We start from the raw sequence: 19,938 nt of genomic DNA, 5'->3' as shown, positions 1-19,938 counted from the left end.
AGATACCGGTGACTTAACGGGTTCTCAAGTGTGATGAGTTGATGGTCTTAACCCAATCACTGCACAAAAAAAACACCTTCATATAAAATTTGTTTCTGGAATTTATTTGGAGAAATGTTATCCCTGAAAATAAAAATGCCAATCCGGAGTGATCTCTACCCACAGTGGCCGGGCCAGACCAGCTGTTGCCTGGGTGGTGAAGGTCCCGCATTGCCACCCATCATCACGCCGTGGTCTGCGTCATGCGACGGATGTCGGCGATGAGTTTGGAGGCGAAGGTGCGGTGGTCGAGAGGTCGCGTGTCCATCATCACGGCCTTGAGGCGCATCTCATCCTGCGAGCGTGTGCACGCGAGGGCAAAGGGGTAGGAGCAGGAGAAAATCAGAGCCACCACAGGCGTCAATTCGATACAATACTGTGCAATTTGAAGATAGAAACACACATAGCGTTTACATGCGAGCACATGTCAATACACTGCATAGAAAACTGGGCGTGTTAATGTCACAGAGGAAGTCGCTATAGAGATACGGATGAGAGGGAGAGGCCGTCGCGATGGTGATGATCTCACGTTGTAGTGCTCGGCCTTGACTCGCAGGCGGAACATGTACGAGCGGAACGTAGCCTCGTGAAAGATGCGGTCGATGGCTTCGTCATCCTGCAAATTCGCGCAGCACACGGGGAGCGCTCTCAGTGCCTGGTGTCGGGGGCGCTCCGGATCGCGCAGAGCAGCGGCAACCCCCTCGCTTCTCTGCTCGCCGAGATCCCTTAAAGCGACCACTGGGTCGCAGGGCAGGGGGCAGCACTTTGCCACCTGAGTCTGCTACGCAGAGTAACGGTCGTCGCGTGACAATGAAATACCTCCGAGGACAAAATGCATGTTGGAGAACTTTATAGAATCGACGCGCACGCGTGACCTTTCCTTCCTGGTTTAAATGCAACCAGCCGCTGGTGTTGTTTTGTGCAGCCCTCGTCCGTTTTCGGACTGTGCCAGACATTCCACCGTACCCCCCCCCCCCCGACCGTGGCCAACGTTGGCCAAACAGTGGCACGTGATGCGGCACAATGGCAGCTTGCGGGCGCTTTGCGTGAGGCTCGCACCCCTTGCGCCTTGAGAGCGCCCAGCCGCTCGGCCGTGTCTCCCAGCAGCACCTCGGACGTCTCGTGGAAGCACGTGACCCACTGGTTGTCCGAGAAGTCTGCCAGGTTGGCCTGCAGGTGGGCACAGATGGGAACAGGTGGACGCAGGTGGGCATGAGTAATGTGCCAGGGGTGGGGAAGCTATAGTGAGCAGGCCGTATCTGACCCACGACTTCATTTCATACGGCCCACGGCCACAGGAAGGGTTACTTTTTCGAAACGGCCCGCAAAACCGAAATGTACCCCTCACTGCAGGCATCTTAGTCGCACTAATCAGCCACTGGAGGGGATTCATTTGAAACCCCGGGTGTACTTTTCGCATGCTCCGTCAATTCCGTTACTGATGGAGCCTCTTGCAGTGGTGTATTTGTTCATGTTTGGCCTGCTAGAGATATTTTAAAGTCCTCTTGGGCACTAAGTGAGGAAAGGGTCTCCCCGAGCCTGAGGCAGGAGAAGCGCGTGCTGCACCTGCAGGAAGAGGCGGAATTTGAAGTTCGTGGTTTCCCGGTCGCAGCGCTCGCACCGGAACTTCCCGCTGCTCATCGTCACCACCTTTTTGCTGCAGTCAGCGGAGGGACACGCCTGGTACAGGTAGTTCTCCTTCTTCACGAAGAGCACGGTGCCCTTCACCGTGAAGTAGTCCGGCTGCCAGATATCAAAGGACAACCAAACACAGCGGACCCGACTCGTGGACTGTAGGCGGCTGTGGCTTCTCATCCGATTTAATTTTTATTTGTTGTTGAAATTTCGGTTGTTGTATTCGTCGCTCACAATGAGGCAAATCGCCACGGTGAGTTGTTATTTCAGCTGTTTTGTAAATCTGGATGAGGAAGAGCTGGGTAGATATTGGATGATGCTTGCATACCACACTCGCTCAATAGCAGAAATGTGCACACCAGTGCACTCTCCACCGTGCAGTCCAACGTCTTCACCTGCTCACCTTATCTCAGATCCTCACCTGCTCACCCTGGCCAGGCCCTCACCTGCTCGCCTTGTCCCAGGTTCTCGTCCTTGCTCTCAGCGAAGGTCTTCCAGGTTGGTGCGGCGCTGCTCCACCCGGACATGGAGCTCCTCCTGTCGGAGATGGACTCGCCCTGCGTGTGCGCGCCCACGCGATCGTACCTGCGACACACACGGGTGGCAATGATTTAAAAAATAGTGGCTTCTCGGGGGGGGGGAGTGGGGAGGGCGGGGAGTGGAGGTTGAAGCATGGGTGGTGGCGAGATGTTAACTACCTCGCCTGGTATACAGGAGGTCGTGGGGTTCGATCCCGACCCTGACACCTGCTGTATATTTGGAGTTTGCATGTCTTTCTCCCCGTGGTTGCATATATTTTTCTCCGGGCCCTCCGATTTTTCCCTCCACATTTAGAAACGTGATTTTTTAGAGTGTTTGGCTGCTATAAATATCCACACGATAAGCCACTTCGTTGAGCAATTATTTGTGACCAGACGCTTTTGAAAAGAGCTACATAGCTCACTGGGCATTCCCAGTTCAAATAAAAACATTGTTTAGTTCACCATTTCTGTTTGACATTAACTGGAGAGAATGATCCGGAAAGTAATCACAACGGGGAGATGGAGCGATGAAATAATCGTGTGTGCGAATGCCGGGTGGATTGTGACATCGCAGGATTATAGAGGATGGTGGACATGTTAGGGACGCCTTCACCCAGCAGTGGATAGATCATGGCCGATGATGATGATTTGCCTTACGTCACATATCCGACTCGGGTCGGTTATGTGAACATCGATAAAAAATATATATCAGGTACATCGTGCACAAACACCACGCTGGGCATGGGCAGTATATTGTCCAGGGCACATTACGTGACATTTCACTGTCATTCATATTTCTCTTCACGCATTAAACAGCCAGCACGCAGCCTATCCGGAGCACTGTCCATGGCACCACGTGGGGCCGAAGGGCTGAAGGATCATCAGGTGGTGGTGCTAATGACTTAGATGACTGAGTCAGTCAACCCATGGCACTTGGGTCTGTTCTGTGACCTCCTGCCAGAGGGCCTTCAACACTTCACGTGGCCTCAAAGTGCACCTTGCATGGCACAAGCCCTGCGGTGACGTCACCGCCACTTTGTGGTCAATGGAAGTTGTTGTTGGTGGTGGTGATGGGAGTGGTGGTGGAGCGGTCAGTGCGCTGCGCCACGAACCCCACGAGCCCGAGTTCGATTCCCACTCACGGCCAACGTCGGTGGCGAATATGTGAACCGGGCCTAGGCCTCCCCTAGGTCTACTCAGCATCAAAATGAGTACCTGGTGCAGTGTGTAAACATCGCCACTAGGGATACAAAGACAGCCGGGCATGGTGTTGGCCATCCACCCCCCCATCGTGTGCCGCCGTTCCGGCCTTCACAGGTGCTCGCTAAAATACCACTTGCCCCGACAGTCTATTAAAGGGCTACACGGGGGATCTTTGTCTTATTTTGGTGGTGATAGTGACGATGGGTGGAGGAGGCAGACTCCGAACCAGGAGCGCAGCTGGAAGGCGGGCGGCATGTCCGGGTTGAGCTGAACGCTGCTAGACGTGAGCACGGAGAGCGAGCAGCCCCCGAAATCCGACACGCGCGCACCCCGGATCGCCACCACGGGCTGCCTGTCTCCAACAAACTTCAGTGCCTGGGGGGGGGGGGTAAGGGGCCGTCCATAAATGACGTCACGCGATTTTGGACGATTTTTGACCCCCCCCCCCCCCTTCGTCACACGTCGTCACAAAAAGTCAGACCCCTCTCAAATATGACGTCACAAAGCTCTGCCCCCCCCCCCAAAAAAATGCTTCAAATCGATTTAAACTATTGTCATTGTAGTGCGTATTTAATGTGGCGCTGCACTCTGATGTTGTAGGAGAAAACATTTATTAAAACGTTTATTTAATTAAGTAGAACGTGTTGTCTATATTTATTTAAAGTTGCGCATTTTGATGTGACGTCACATTTATCAAACCCCCCCCCCTCGTCACACATCGTCACAAATGTCTGAACCCCCCCCCTAGGTGCGTGACGTAATATATGGACGGCCCCGTAAAGGGGACAAATGTCACGATCAATCGGAGGACGAGGGGCGCGGTGGATGGTGGGATGAGTGGACGGAAACGGCGACGGTGCGGCCAATGTATGAACGTTGGACTTCTTTCGCACCGTACGTAGCCGCCCGTGCTAATCGGAGGTGCGAAATGTTACACCGGCGTGGCCGGACTGGCTAATGTGGCTGGGTTGACGGGTCTGACTGGCGTGGCCGATGCCGCTCAGTCCGCTTGTTTGATTCCGAAGTGCGTGGCAACGGTGTACTGGATGTGGTGCGCCGGGAGTTTGGCGTCTGTGCGAGGGTCCACCAACCTCCTGGCCCCACAGGGTGACCGTCACCACCTTCCCCGACGCGTCCACGAGGCGTATGTTGCGCCGAGCCAACTCGCGACTCGAGTTGCGCAGCTGCACCATGGAGACCTCGTCAAGGCTCTGACACACGCCGATCACGTCTGCGCAACACAAAGACAAAGATCCCCCGTGTAGCCTTGACAAGGCAGTTGGGGCAAGTGCTGTAAACGAGCACCTATGAAGGCCGGCACGGCACACGAGGGGGTCGGTGGCCAGCACCACGCCCGGCCGCCTTTGTCTTCCCGGTGGCGATGTTTACACACCGCACCAGCTACTCATTTGAGCCAGCGACAGCACACGGACACACGCACGCGCATTCCTAATACAGAACCCGAGCACGTCAACATTTTGCGTGTGTTTTTAGTATGTGTTGCTGCGGCTGCTGCTACTGCTGCAGATGTAGCTGTGGCTGTGGCTGCTGATACTGCTGCAGATGTAGCTACTGCTGCGGCTGTGGCTGCTGCTACTGCTGCAGATGTAGCTACTGCTGCGGCTGTGGCTGCTGCTACTGCTGCGGCTGCTACTACTGCTGCAGATGTAGCTACTGCTGCGGCTGTGGCTGCTGCTACTGCTGCAGATGTAGCTACTGCTGCGGCTGTGGCTGCTGCTACTGCTGCAGATGTAGCTACTGCTGCGGCTGTGGCTGCTGCTACTGCTGCAGATGTAGCTACTGCTGCGGCTGTGGCTGCTGCTACTGCTGCAGATGTAGCTACTGCTGCGGCTGTGGCTGCTGCTACTGCTGCAGATGTAGCTGCGGCTGTGGCTGCTGCTACTGCTGCAGATGTAGCTGCGGCTGTGGCTGCTGATACTGCTGCAGATGTAGCTACTGCTGCGGCTGTGGCTGCTGCTACTGCTGCAGATGTGGCTACTGCTGCGGCTGTGGCTGCTGCTACTGCTGCAGATGTGGCTACTGCTGCGGCTGTGGCTGCTGATACTGCTGCAGATGTAGCTACTGCTGCGGCTGCGGCTGCTGCTACTGCTGCAGATGTGGCTACTGTTGCTCCGCACCCACGAGCGCGTTCTTGGCGAGGCTGGGCAGCTCGGCGATGGAGGTGTAGGTGGGGATGGTGACGGGGATCTCCACAGCCTCGTCACACGCCCTGATCACCGTGTGCGTCGCGATGGACACCTCGTAGTCGTGGCGCACCGTGCTGAACTGCTTGTTGGCGGCCTTGAGCACTCCCCTGCTCAGGTAGTACACCTGGGCAAGGGCGGATACGCAACATCATCATTCTTCCTTCCTCCCTTAAGGCTCATCTTCTTTCAATAGCATATCCATCCACTACTCCCTGTCCGCATCCGTAAAACCTTGACCATCCTCCCCCTTCTCCCTCTCGTTGCCCTTCCTTGCCAAGCCTTCCCCTCCCCAACAATCATACCCCATCCCTTTTCCCCATCGACCAATAACTAAGGTACCATTTATCATTCTGGTAAAGCGCTTCGAAAAACGCGCTGTATAAAATCCTCGATAAGATAAAGATAAAATCGTCGCTTATCTGATATCGTGCGGGAGAGTAATCCGGTGATCCTCGCTAACAGCAGCAGCAGCGGCTTCTGGCTGGCCATCGAACAAAGGCGGCGGTCACCGCATCATCGCGCGTTTTTCAGATGCGCTTCTGCGGCCGTCTGGAAAGCTCTTCCCTCCGATATTAGGAAGCCACTAAAGCTCTGCACCCATACATCTAGATTTAAAACTCATTTATTTACAACGGTTGACTACGTACGCTGCGAAAGATGTTCAACACCCGTACATCATCATTGTTCTGGTAATTATCGGTGGTGCGGGAAACCGCCTCCGACTGCCCAGAAGCGTCCTTCACGAGCCTCCTCCATCACACCCCCACTCGGAGACCCGCACACGCCCGCCAGTCTATGCACCCGCATATCATGACAACTGCTGCCCTCTCTGTGACCCGAACCGCCGCCAAATCTGCGCCCCGCCATTGCAGCCTGGCTGACCCTCGGCATCTCCCGAGTGCTGAGCGCAGCCTGGAACAAGGTTCAGTGGACGAGGTTCGATGCCGGGATGGGCTCCCACCTGGTTGACCTGGAGCTGCTCGTAGTATTTGTCACATTCCTCGTTGAACGCGATGGCCCGGATCTCCCCCTGCTCGCCGCGCCAGATGATAATTACACAGACATGCGTCAAGGGAGGGTGGGGGGCTATGGGTGGGGGATGAGCTGAATCCGCGTTCCACGTTTCTCATGGTCATATTCGAAAAATGTTGCTACAATATTTAGCAGCCGATTAGCACCGTTGGTCACGTACGGTACGAAAGAAGTTCAACAAACACACATACGCAGGTCGTGAGAGCAGAGCTAGAGCAGAATGCACGATCGACCAATGAAGATTGTATCATTATTACCAATTCTGTGTTCAACACGTGTTTTACAGTTTGGTTAGGCATCATCAGCCCTAACGATGTTTGGAAAGCCGACTGGAGTCCACAAGAAGTCACAAACACCTCCCGCGAAAGATCATTAGTTTATGCGACGGAGGGATCATCATTACAGCGATGATGATGATGCACCACCACCCCGCTACTCCTGACGCAATTATCTGGCTCGTGAACCACCTCGATGTCAAAGTACAGCTGTGGCTCTACGGCAACATTAGCCACGCGACTAATGTGTTTAGCATTGAATGATGGGTTGTGATCCCCCTCCCCCACCAGCCCCTCTGGAGAGAAGGGAGAGAGGGGGGACCATATAAGCGAGGAGAGTCAGGCTCACACACACTCGATTATTCAGAAGTTTAGAAGTGTATGTCCCGAGTAAAGCCCGCAGAGCTAATAATTCCTTGTTCAAGGGGCGACTCAGCCGGCAAACATTAAATCATTCGACAATTACAGATAAAAAAAACAATAATAGCAATTGCGTTGTAAAGTCACATTCACACTTAAACTTTTGTGGGTTTTAATAGAAACAGTTTCAATGAGGACAGAGATAGCAGAATGGAAGATGCCAAGAGGCGAAACTTCTTAGTTGGTTCCTAGACGTTGGGGTCGGCAAAACATCGTATGGTTCTGATCGCAAAATTACGTGCGAAATCTGGGGAAATGTTCACAAACAATCCAGGTGCTTTTGATTGTCTAGTAATGTTGTTATTATTATTATTATTATTTAATTGGCATATCGATTAAACTTGAGTTCTGCGTTTTGTGATTATTGTTGTTGTTGCTGCTATCGGTTCGTTGAGCCGTCTCTCACGCTCTCATCCTGGAGATCGATGCTGAAGAATCGACCCTCCCCGCGGGAGTTGCTCCATCGACGAATGTCCGACTTGGAGGTGATGCGGGCACGGATCGTCCACCTTCAGTGGGGGGGTCAGACAGCGGGGGGGGGGGGGGGGTTAGGGGGCGGGGGGGAGGAGGTCGCGGGGGAGGAGCTTGTCACGTGTAGGCGAGAGAAAGATCGCGGGGTCAGCTCTTGCTCGCCGAGTGAGGTTCACGTTAACATTTAAAGGAAAACGCGACCCAGCAACAAACGCAAGCGAATCATTAACGTCCTTGCGGAGAACGCAAACAACGCAATAGACGCGCAGTCAATGCCTCGCCCTCGTATCTGTCCCTCGTTCTAGAACGTGAAGAATGTTGTACACAGCCCTTTGACCCCACGGCCTTCTGGGGGTGCATCATTTCGGCGGCATTGATTCGGTACAAACAAAAACTCTGTGCCACTTTCAGCGCGCAGCGTCTCATCAGCAGAGTCGAGCTTCGCTTGAATGAGTGCCGATGACCTGCCACATGTAACAGCCGAGGACTCTCTCTCTCTCTCTTAGAGATGTGGCTTCCAGAAATATATTTAACGTCACAAAACAATCACGAGGGTGGTTGTAGAGAACATCAATAGCAACGGATAAGCACAACAATGTCTCCCTCATATACCCGCGTGCAATATATAACATTTATTTTGACTCAACCCAACAGCCCCACGGCCTTTTGGGAGTGCATCTTAATATAAATATCGACCCACTCCGCCTGTGGTGAACAATACACAGGAAGACAATGATCCCCCGTCAAGCCTGTAGCAGACTGTTGGGACAAGTGCTGTGAGCGAGCACGCGTGAAGATCGCGGGTGTTATGGCCAGCACCACGCCGGCCCGCCTGTGGGCTCTGTACTGGCAATGTTTACAAATCGCACCAGGTACTCGTTTGATGCTGAGTCGACCTCGGGGAAACCCAGGACCGTTACAGATAGTTGCCACCGATGTTGTACGTATGTATGCATGTTGAACTTCTTTCGCACCCTACGTAGCCAACCGTGCCAATCGGAGGTGCTGTGAGTGGGCCGGGTTCGTAGCGCAGCGCGCTCACCACTGCGCCACCGCTCCTCCACGCCCCCTCCCCCCCAGACACACGTCGTCGAGACGTACCTGTTCTGGTACGGGTTGAGGTTGGATATGGGGAACGTGCGAGCCGGGGACCCCGTTAAGGGGGTCCCGGGGGTTCCCGTGGGCCCCCGGCCCGAGAACGTCGGACTCCCGATGGCCTCCCTGACCGGGGGACGCGGTTGGGGGGTCGAGGGAGGTGCTGAAGGGGCAGCCAACCCCTCTGTGCTGGATCCGGGCTGACACTCTGCGGAGACACCGCGCGTCAATCACCTGCGACGTGAGTGGCGACTGCTGTATCCCTGCGGATTTGTGTCCAATCCCAGACATCCCTTGCGCGGTATTCACCTATTCGATGAGTTGTGAAGGGGATGGTTCTTTTTGGGGTGGTGTTTTTTGTGTGTAGGACCAGGGGTTTGGGTTCAGGATAGGGGTTAGGGTAACCGGGTTAGAGCTCAGAGCAGGGAAGAATGTATTGAGGGCCGAATGGAACTTTCAGTACCTTTTGACGGGCAGGTTACACATTCACACGCATCTTAGCGATGTCAAAGAATGCAACCCCAATGTGCGTGTCAGCAAGAGTACAGAGGTGACAGAGGGCGTTTAGAATGATAAACCCCGTGTGGCCAGCTGACAGGACGGACGGATAGGCAGATGGAGAGACAGGCGAACGGAAAGATAACCCCACAGACAGGTAGCTGGATAGACATGTGAATGGGCGTACAGGTGCATGGACAGGCTGGTGGGTGGACAGATGGACAGAGATGGACGGACAGGCAAATGGACCGAGAAGCCCCGGGCCTTCGTGGCGGCGGCCTCACCCTGGGTCCCGAAGGGCTCCCCTCCGCCCCCATCCCCCGGGCGCAGAACCTCCAGGGCCAGCAGCAGCACGAGTCGCCTGTGGAGGGACAGGGCGCGTGAGCCTCGCAAGCTCCGGGTGGGGAGCGAAGCGATGAAGTTGGGAGCGGGTGGGTGGGTGCGAAGGGTGGGGGGTGAGTACTCGGGCTGAACGAGTAATCGATTTCAAATCGAAATCGCAATTTGAAACAATGCGATTAGCACATCGCAAAGGCTGCGATTGTTTGCGATTTGAAAAGTCCTATTATTTTCTTATTTGAATTGTTTTATTTTTTATTATTATAACTTTTTTTTAATAATGCTGCTCGCTAACAGCACGGTCTGTGAAGGCCACGTAGTGGATCGTTGTCTTGTTTGCGTGGGTGAGGATAGGTGAGTGGTGCGTGAGGATGGGTGAGTGGTGGGTGAGTGGTGCGTGAGGATGGGTGGGGTGGTGGGTGAGGATGGGTGTGGTGGTGGGTGAGGATGGGTGAGTGGTGGGTGGGGTGGTGGGTGAGGATGGGTGAGTGGTGGGTGAGTGGTGGGTGAGGATGGGTGAGTGGTGGGTGAGTGGTGGGTGAGGATGGGTGAGTGGTGGATGAGTGGTGGGTGAGTGGTGGGTGAGGATGGGTGAGTGGTGGGTGAGTGGTGGGTGAGGATGGGTAAGGGTGGTGGGTGAGTGGTGGGTGAGTGGTGGACCTGCCGTCCCGCAGCTCCGTGCTGCTGTACGAGTCGACCCGCACCACGCAGCCGGCGCTCACGCGGCCATCGCTCACCAGGGAGTTCAGCTGCGTGGCCAGCATCACGGCTGTGACACACGACATGTGACACACGACATGTCACACACGACACGTGAACCACGACACCCTGACACACGACATGAATGTGCGTGATGTCAGCCTTCGTCCCCCTCGTCGCTTTATTTCGGCCCTGGACATCGGGCGCGATACTCGAAGCTTCATCCCTGGAACCCCTCCACCCCGGAACCCCTGTAGGGACCCCTGTAGGGACCCCTGTAGGGACCCCTGTAGGGACCCCTGTAGGGACCCTTGTAGCGACCCTTACACGAGCTCTTGGTGACCCCGTCAGTCAGCATGAGCCGGTATCTCTCACTGCCGCTCTGCGCCTGGAGCAGCCGGTAGCCCTGCAGCACAGGGACAGGCAGAGAGACAGGCAGTGAGACAGAGACAGGCAGAGACACAGGCAGAGAGACAGCCAAGCAGGGAGACAGGCAGAGACACAGGCAGTGAGACAGATACACAGGCAGGGAGACAGAGACACAGGCAGGCAGAGAGACAGAAGGTTAGAAATGCACACAGGCAGAGAGACAGACAGGCAGGGAGACAGGCAAACTGGCGGACAGGCATTTAGACGGACGGGCAGACGGGTAACGTCGAGGGAAAGACGTCGAACCAGGCGAGAGCTGGACTGAACCACGATGGAGTCTCAGCACCGAGCCAAATTAGACATCGGTGCCGAAACGACGGTGCCTCACGAGACATCGAATATAGTGCACGCGCGGACAACGACGTGAAACAACATAGCTGTTGTCGCGTTAGTCGGCTCGGACAGATACATGTTTAGACTGATCATAGCGCAACTACAGACTCAATTTACAGAAACAATACACGGATATCGGGTGACTTGTGCTGATATGTGAACTGAAAAGTACATGTGAGTCAAATGCAAGTGAAGTTATCACAGACAGATGGGCAGCCTCACACCACGTGTTTCCTACTCCCATCGCCACGCAAGCTGGAGTGGAGAGTGTGTGTAGGGGTCACGGGGAGCGTGTGTAGAGGTCACGGGGAGTGAGTGTAGGGGTCACGGGGAGTGTGTGTAGGGGTCACGGGGAGTGTGTGTAGGGGTGGTAATGGAGTGGAGGGAGTTGTGGGTGCGAGGCGAGCAGGGCGTCTCACCTGCACCTGCAGCACGGGTGCAGAGGGCTTCTCTCCCCGCGCGCAGATCGCCTGCAGGGACATTTCACATCGCACAGACGCAAGACGCACAACACACAGGGACGCAGAGCGGTGGCGCAATGGTTAGCGCACTCCACTATCAATTGGGCAATCTGGAATTTCGATTTCCGGCCGTGACCGTAGCGTGAGCTGGCGAGTGACATCTGAACTGGTCCGGGTAATTGGGGGAGGGATGAGCCAGACGATGCTCCCGCTTCTGCAATGCTCGGTTCGGGATTTGCTGATGCTGACGATGATGATGGATGATGATGTTGTAGGGAACTTGAGTGGCACGCGTGGATGATCTCCCATCGCGGTGCTCAGTTGTGCCGTGACCCCACGTGGTCGGGCGCGTGGGTCCTGTTTGTGTCGTGGGTTTGGGGAACATGGGGGAGCACCCACTCCCCTCTGCCCCCCCTTCCCCCTCTCAACCCCCCTCCCTCCCCCCGCACGCCTCGCTTATCTCTCGGTATCGAGGGTATCAGGAGAGGGCGCGAGTCGCGGTTTGCGGTGGCTGCGATCTCCCGCCATCTCCCACCACCACCCCCCCCCTTCCCCCCATAGGGAAGGGACAAGGCCAGGCAGTTGGAGGGTTAATGGAACCGGGAAGGGGTTAGGGTTGGGGTTGGAGTTCGGGGGGGTAGGAATAGAGTGCGGAGAAGGTGGGGGGTGTGGTGTGATGATGGAAAGAGGGCGGTTAGTGGCTACGGTGTCTTTACTGGAATTATAACCGAGAGGTGTTTGACACACACACAGGTGTTTGACACACACACAGTTATTATTTGGGTCTTTCGGTAAAGTCACATAGATAGGTTCAAAGAAAATAACAAAAAATTACGACGTTTCGATCGCAACACAAGCGGTCGTCATCAGGAAAAGGGGGTTAGCTTCTAAAAGCAAACTGTTTATAAAGGTTTAAAATGGGCGTAACCCAAATATCAGCAGCATGGGTGTGAGCAGCCAATGTCAATGTAAGCAGTGGACAGCGACCGCGATTGGCGGTGGGTTTCCACCAATAAAAGGACTGCCAGGTAAAGATTAGCGTGTTAATGTAAGATCGGTTAGCGGCCTCCACGGCGAGCACGCTGAGGTGGCTATGTTAATGTGAGAGATTAGCATGTTAATGTGAGAGATTAGCATGTTAATGTGAGAGATTAGCATGCTAATGGTAGATCGCAGAGCCAACGCTACGTCGAGATACGGCGCGCAAAGGTGGCTGTGTTGGTGTGAGAAATTGAACCTGCATTACTACGTTTGTTTTCTCATTCATTCGTACCTGATGATGATTGCTTGTGTTGCAATCGAAACGTCGTATGCTATTATTTAATTAATTTTCTTTCTACGTGACTTTACCGAAAGAACCAAAGAGTAATTCCTGCAGTCACGAAAGCTCCAAATCAAATTTAACCTGCTAATGTAAAATCGGAGAGCCGAAAATAACAACTAACATTGGAAGTTAATGGTAGGTTTTTACCCTTTTAACTGGTACAAAACTGACACCTTTATTCAAGGCATCATGTTTGCAATGACCACAACACAAGTAGTCAATAAAGCAAACAAAAAGAAGCAACTCTGATAAGGATAATAATATGCACTGTCCTTGAAGTTGATTGGCCCACACCCGAGACGGCTTTCTTTAGAGCCTAGTCCCCATTGGTGTAGGGCCAGATGACACCAGAAGGCGTATGAATAAAGGTGTCAGTTTTGTACCAGTTAAAAGGGTAAAAACCTACCATTATATTTTGCCACTGGTAAAAGAGATCTCATAGTGTAACATTGGAAGGTGTCATGATGGAAACATCACAGCCAGTTATGACTTAAACTGGTTTATAACGTCTTTCCAATTATTGCTAAATTTGTACCCATCTTCTCGGTTGAAATTGTGTCTGTATATATGGATGGCTTCATGAACGAATCTTTGTTGATAGTCCCTTCGTATTCGAGAAATCAATATCGTGTGAGCCCACCGCATTAAAACAATGATCAGCCACGGCCGAGGTATTGGTCCTACAATGTTTCAGATCTGCCTTGTGTTAACGAACACGGTCCGAGACATGTCACTTAGTTTCCCCAATCTAACTACTGCCGCAGACACAGCTTAGTTTGTAGACGCCGGGGTATGGCATGTCAGGGATCACATCGTCTTTTTCTCCGAGTTGACGTTTTTTTTACATCGGCTTGGAGGGGTGGCGCAGCGGTTAGCGCGCTGCGACCGCCCAGTTCTGTTTCCCGGCGAACGCTGACAACAGCGGCGAGTGATATCCGAACGCGGTCCCTGGCTAATTCGCTTCACCAATCCTCACTTACCAGCGCGGTGAAGTATGGTCAAAATTAACCCCCATAACCGACAGGGCATGCGGAGGCCTTCATCCAGCAGTGGATTTATCAAAGGGCTGTGCATACAATTAGGATTACTGTATATACAGGGGTGGGGTCGATTTAGTCTTTCATCCCTACCCGGGGGTCGATAAAAACGAGTACCACTTTGTGGAAAATTCGGCACTGAGTGTCCCACGGAAAGACTCGCCCTCGTCATGAGAATGTGGAATTTCCACGACTGGTTTAAGGCTGCAAACAGTGAAAATTACGGCCACGCGCTCCATTAGCCCGCGCCGGTGATACGCGGTGCCACTCATTTTCTCGATTGAAAATGAATTTCTTTAAGAGCTGCTGTTTGTGTGTTTGTTTATTGTCCTTGCGCCGCACCTCCGTTGGCTATGTACGGTGCGCAAGAAGTTCAACATTCATACATTACTCGTGCCGAGTGACCCCAACGGAGCGAGCGCGATGATGGGGGCGCGCATGTTCCTAACTTGATGGACCGTAACTTTAATGTCTTTATAGACTCTAGATATAGAATCCTTATTTAAGTAGCAGTTACGTGTTGACAACGTTGGTCACTCTCATTAACCCCCCCCCGCAACGCCGATAATCCACTCACACCACCACCACGACGCTCACGCAGTAGCGATAGAGGCCAGATTTTATTTTGTGCATTTTAAATTACGCGCATCGCAAACGCTTGGAAATTTCATCACGAGACGCTACGGGGTCATCGGTTAAACTTTCCGAGCACTTGACCCCGTTTGGGTTCAGCTTTTCTTCTGTTATCACTAACGCTTTTGTTGTTTTAATTACACACTATACTTAACGTTCAAAGGCTGGCCCTTTACCAGGACATTGGCCCTGTAGAAGGGGCATTGTTCGACACGTCAGCCTGCCCTATATAAGTGTCGTGGATTTTTCCTCCGGGTCCTCCGTTTCTTTCCCCTCCACACTTAGAGACACGCGTTTAGAGCATTTTAGCTGCGATAAATGTCCACGCGATAAGCCTCTTCGTTGAGCGATCATTTGTGGCCAGGTCTCGTCTGCGAAATATATATCTGCAGAGCTCACTTGGGCTTCTTTAGCTGCTAAAATAAAACAATAAAATAGTTAAGTTTATCGTCCCCTTGTAAGTGACGATGGTGATGGTGGCCGCGTGACGTCTGCAGTCGGGCAACACTCACAACGCGATCCCCCCGTAAGTTTGTTTGTGTTTACACAGTGGAACTCGGCACCTGCTTGGGGTTGAGCGGGCGATGTTCACCTACCCGCGTTAATCTGCACTGTGTGTGCACGACGCGGACATTAGCGATACGTTAATCTGCACTGTGTGTGCACGAAGCGGACTGTCGCCATACGCGCGCGGCTGCGAGAATAGCGACAGAGAATACGAGATAGAGAGAGCGAGCGAGCGAGACGTCGTTCTCACCTCCAGGGTGCCCTCGGATAGACCCAGGTCCATGTCAGTCTCTGTTCGCTGCTGGCTGAGTGCGACTGAGTTATGGGACTGAGCTTTGGGACTGAGCTATGGGACTGAGTTATGGGACTGAGCCAAATCAGCGCTCTACCCAGACCTCAAGAGCCCAAAACCGCATCAGCTTCCTTGCAGCTGCGCTCGCCTCCCCGTACACGTGCCCATGTCTGCGTCAACAATTGTAATGATGATTATTTTCATAATTGCAATGTCCTTACTTATCCAGGAGGGCAACGCTGAGTCGCTGTGCTCTCTGTGAGGAAGGTCCAGCCACCTTCACTGTTTATTCTAAGATATTTCTTTTATACCTGATGACGATTGCTTGTGTTGCAATCGAAACGTCGTAATATGTTATTTTAATTTATTATTTTATTTTTAGACGTGACTTAACCGAAAAGAACCAAAGAATAATTCCTGCAGTCACGAAAGCTCCTAAATTAAGATTATTCTAAGATGTTTCCAGCCCCAAATTAATGATGAGTTGTGTTTATTGAAAAACGAGATAAAAAAAGAAAAACGGAGCGCCCGGAGAAAACCACCCGCTTTCGAGGGGGCAACACTCGATCCCCCGTACAGATGTCAACAGATTGAGATTAGTCCACACTTTGCTGTGCTCCCTTCTCCTGGCGAGCCTGGGTATGGCACCTCTTCATGTTTCAAAACATCCGTGCGTGATCCACCAACCCTCTTTGCTGCCTGCACGGTGCTGGGTTACAGTCGGCCACGTGGAGCAGCAGAGCCACCACGACCCGGCTAACACTCATGACTGGCTACACATACGGACATAGTAGACTCCCTTTTCACCTCTGACTGTGCAAAGACAAAGATCGTCCATGTAGTCTTTGACAGACTGCTGGGGCAAGTGCTGTTAGCGGCACCTAATGAAGGCCGGCACGGCGCACGAGGGGGTGGGTGACCAGCACCAAGCATCCAGCAGTGGAATGATCACGGCTGCTGATGATGATGATGATTGCCAGATAATTATGGGCCAATATAATGTTTTGCTCAGTGGCCACCGTGGTGCTGGCGCAGCGATGGCATTGATTCAGAAACGATGACCGACTTTCACAACTGACGAGATACATTTAGAGAAGAAGTGATCCTCCCCCCTCCCCCCAATCCCCATATCTCTCGCACAAAGATAAAAATCCCTCGTTTATAAAGCCTTGGAGACTGCTGGGGAAAGTGCCGGCAGCGTGCACCTATTATTACGACAAGGGCACGTCACGCAAAGGGCGTCGGGTGGTGTGTGGCCGCCGACACACCCCCAGCCGCCTTCATCTCCCCACTGCTGACGTTCACAACAACAACAACAATAACAACAACAATAACAACAACAACGCACCAAGTACTCTACTCATTTAAAACCGAGAGTCATCAGCCTCGGGGAGGAGCCGGGGGCAGGCTGAGACCGCCGCACCGCTCGCCACTTGCGACGCTCCCCGCCCCTGGGAATTGAGCCCCGGGTCGGGGAACATTGTCCGTGAACACGCTCATGTGATCGCCATGTGGGCAAGACGCATTTGGGGGCGGAGGGGGAGAGAAGGACTGCTGCTCACAGGGAAGGACATTGTCTTGGGGAACGAGAGTGCAATGGTTAGCGCCACGCTGCGCTACGAACACGGCGGAAACCCGAGTTCGATTCCCGCTCACGGCCAACACCGGTGACGACGATCTTGAACCGGGTCCAAGGGCATCCTTCCCTCGGTCGACTCAGTCTCCAATTAGTACCGTGTGAGATGCGTACACATCGCTAGTGGGGAGACAAAGGGGGCCGGGAGTGGCGTGTGCCACCAACCCCCTCGTGTGGTGTTCCGACCTTCATAGGTGGCTACTCGCTAACAGCACTTGCCCCAACAGTCCGTCACAGGCTACACGGGGGATCTTTGTCTTTATTGTCTTGCGCTCTCCCCCCCCCCACATCGCCAGTTACAAGAGGCCACGTGACGTCCCCCACTAACGGCAGCTGCTGCCCACCCCCCTTCTCGACGCCTAACCGACGTTTAAGACGAGCTACCAACATCAGTGGCCCATGCGCTTCGCGGGCAAACGTGTGCGAGTGGGGGAGGGGCCGCCAGTAGCCCGCGGGCCGAGCAACGGTGTTGAGAATTGTGAACCCACCACCACCCCCCCCAGCCCCCAGCCCTCAGTAAAACATCGCTGCTGCGTTGCGAGGTGGCCAGGAGATGGGAGCACAGCAAGTGGTTCGTCAATTCCTCTGCGCGTGGACCCTCGGAGTGTTATTCGGCGTGGGGGGGGCGGGGAGTCGTGACGTCGGCACGCACGAGCCGGCCCAACGCTGTGACGTCACCGTCGTCCCACGTGCCAGAGCCAGCCAGGCAGCCATGGGACGCGAGCCAGGCAGCCAGCAAAACTTTACATTGTTTTACACGGTGTAAATCCAACCACCCACATCACTGTGTGATGTGGGTGGTTGGATTGCTATCTGGACACCACCGAGCGACAAAACGTGGAAAACCAAATCCAGAATCTGTGTTTATATCGGAGGAATCCCATGAGCTATAAAGCTATTCTTGCACAGATGTACAGTCGGAACGGGTCACATAATAAGAGAACGAAGGTTGTTGAGTGGGCGTGACGACTCAATGTTCGAGATTTATTGACAGCACCGTGGGTCAACGTCTGTAAATGGTGACATATTACAGTGAATGGCATCCTGAGAAAAGCAGAATCAGCATAGGAGGTGTGAGTGGACATGTAATCATCACCAGCACCACCATCATTATCACCAGCGTCATCATCACGACCACAATCATCACCATCGTTATCATCACCCTCACCAACAATATAACCACCATCATTACGATCAGCAACAGCATTATTATCACCACCACCATGACCATTATCACCACAATTATCTCCATCACCAACATCACCACCACCACCATCATTATTATCATCATCATCACCAGAATCGTCACCACCACTACAATCATCACTAACAGCCATTATCGCTTCGTTTAAGATTGAGAATGTTCTTTTCTTACTTATCAACCCAATGCACATACACGATTGTAAGAGTCCATCAGTGTTGGCAGGGAACCGTGAGCGGCATTCGTTAATGACAAACGCGCACACACATTGTGTCACAAAGACAAAGACAGACTGTTAGGGCAAGTGCTGCTGGCGAGTAGCACCCTATGAAGGCCCGCAAGGCACACGAAGGGGGGTTGGGGTGGCCAGCACCACGCACGGCCGCCTTTGTCTCCCCACTAACCATGTTTGCACATCGCACCCAGGTACTCATTTAAGGCTGAGTCGTCACTGCTTATCGCGCGTGAGCGCGGAAATCGAACTCGAGTCGCCGCGCGGATTCGGAGCGCGACGCGCCCTAACCGCTGCGCCACCACTCCCCCCGTATATAAGGCACAGTCCTGGTGTTGCGACATCGCTCAGGTACAAACATCCACGCCGGGTGGGCCGTTGCTGGCTCTTTACGGGCAGACGTCAGTTCACAGCAGAGCACTCACGGTTGGCAGGGTGAACGCTATCGCGGCTCAGCTAATCTCGAGGCTGAAGATGAATCGCCCCTAGGGGTACGGCAAATCGGGGCGACCGCCCTGGGCCCCGCGCTTTGGGGAGGGGGGGTGTGAGGGGGGCACGCTTTCGTCGTCGCGCTGTCAGATGTAACACTTTCCGTTTTAGTTTGAAGTCGTCGGAGGCCCCACACAGGAGGAGAGGGGGGGGGGGTGCCCCGGGCCCCGCACCCCTCCCCCTGTTGACGAACCTGCTCATGCGCTCATGATCTGTCTATCCATGGGTGTCACGGGGCTTCCTTGGGCGCAGATCCATCTTGCTCCGAGCACAGTTTGGCATTCCAATGCTGGATGAGGCGCCACGGTGGCTATGAGATGTTAACTACCTCGCCTGGTATACAGGGGGTCGTGGGCTCGATCCCGACCCTGACGCCTGCTGTATATTGGGAGTTTGCGTGTCTCTCTCCCCGTGGTCGCGTGGATTTTTCTCCGGGTCCTCCGGGTTTTCCCACTCCATATTTAGCAACATCGCCACGCGTTCAGAGTATTCGGCTGCTGTACATGTCCACGTGATGATGATGATGACGACGACGAGCGACTTCGTCGAGCGATCACTTGTGATGGCGAGGTCGCTTCTGAAAAAACAGCCACTTAGCTCAGCGGGGCCTTTCACCTGGTAGCACAATAAGTAGCTTAATGGTTTTAAAGTGAGCTGATGACCTCACAGCTCCATCACTGTCCGCCCGTGGTCACCTCCACGGGGCGGTTCCTTCCATCATTTGGCTGCCATTCCGTCACCAATCGTCCATGGGCCCGTGCACCGAAGGGGATGTGTATCATTAACCGATGCTTATCAATGCACGCACGGACACATATTCGCGTGTAAATTAATTACATCCCATCTTAATTTTATATTGATGTAGAGCGCCGTAGCTCAAGGCGCCCTATAACAACAGAGTTTAAAAGCGGTGAGAAAAAAAAACCAGAC

General features: G+C 53.5%; 1 protein-coding gene across 1 annotated transcript; it reads right to left on the bottom strand.

The window, feature by feature from the left end:
• Positions 1 to 212: 212 nt before the first annotated feature.
• Positions 213 to 15,441, bottom strand: LOC144932883 (replication protein A 70 kDa DNA-binding subunit-like). Its single transcript, XM_078857271.1, has 16 exons — positions 15,409 to 15,441; positions 11,616 to 11,666; positions 10,762 to 10,840; positions 10,396 to 10,504; positions 9,681 to 9,757; positions 8,905 to 9,106; positions 7,739 to 7,841; positions 6,567 to 6,635; positions 5,537 to 5,729; positions 4,490 to 4,629; positions 3,625 to 3,773; positions 2,121 to 2,259; positions 1,606 to 1,782; positions 1,099 to 1,209; positions 569 to 655; positions 213 to 334 (listed from the first exon to the last, which is right to left on the bottom strand). Exons 1-16 carry the CDS (start codon positions 15,439 to 15,441, stop codon positions 224 to 226), a joined length of 1,830 nt encoding a protein of 609 aa, XP_078713397.1. The 3' UTR covers positions 213 to 223.
• Between the last annotated feature and the right edge of the window lie 4,497 nt (positions 15,442 to 19,938).

This window comes from Lampetra fluviatilis, chromosome 6 (assembly GCF_964198595.1).
Source record: "Lampetra fluviatilis chromosome 6, kcLamFluv1.1, whole genome shotgun sequence".
Lineage (NCBI taxonomy): Eukaryota > Metazoa > Chordata > Hyperoartia > Petromyzontiformes > Petromyzontidae > Lampetra > Lampetra fluviatilis.
Note: the sequence above shows the minus strand (reverse complement) of the source record. Positions and strands in the feature narration are given on the sequence as shown.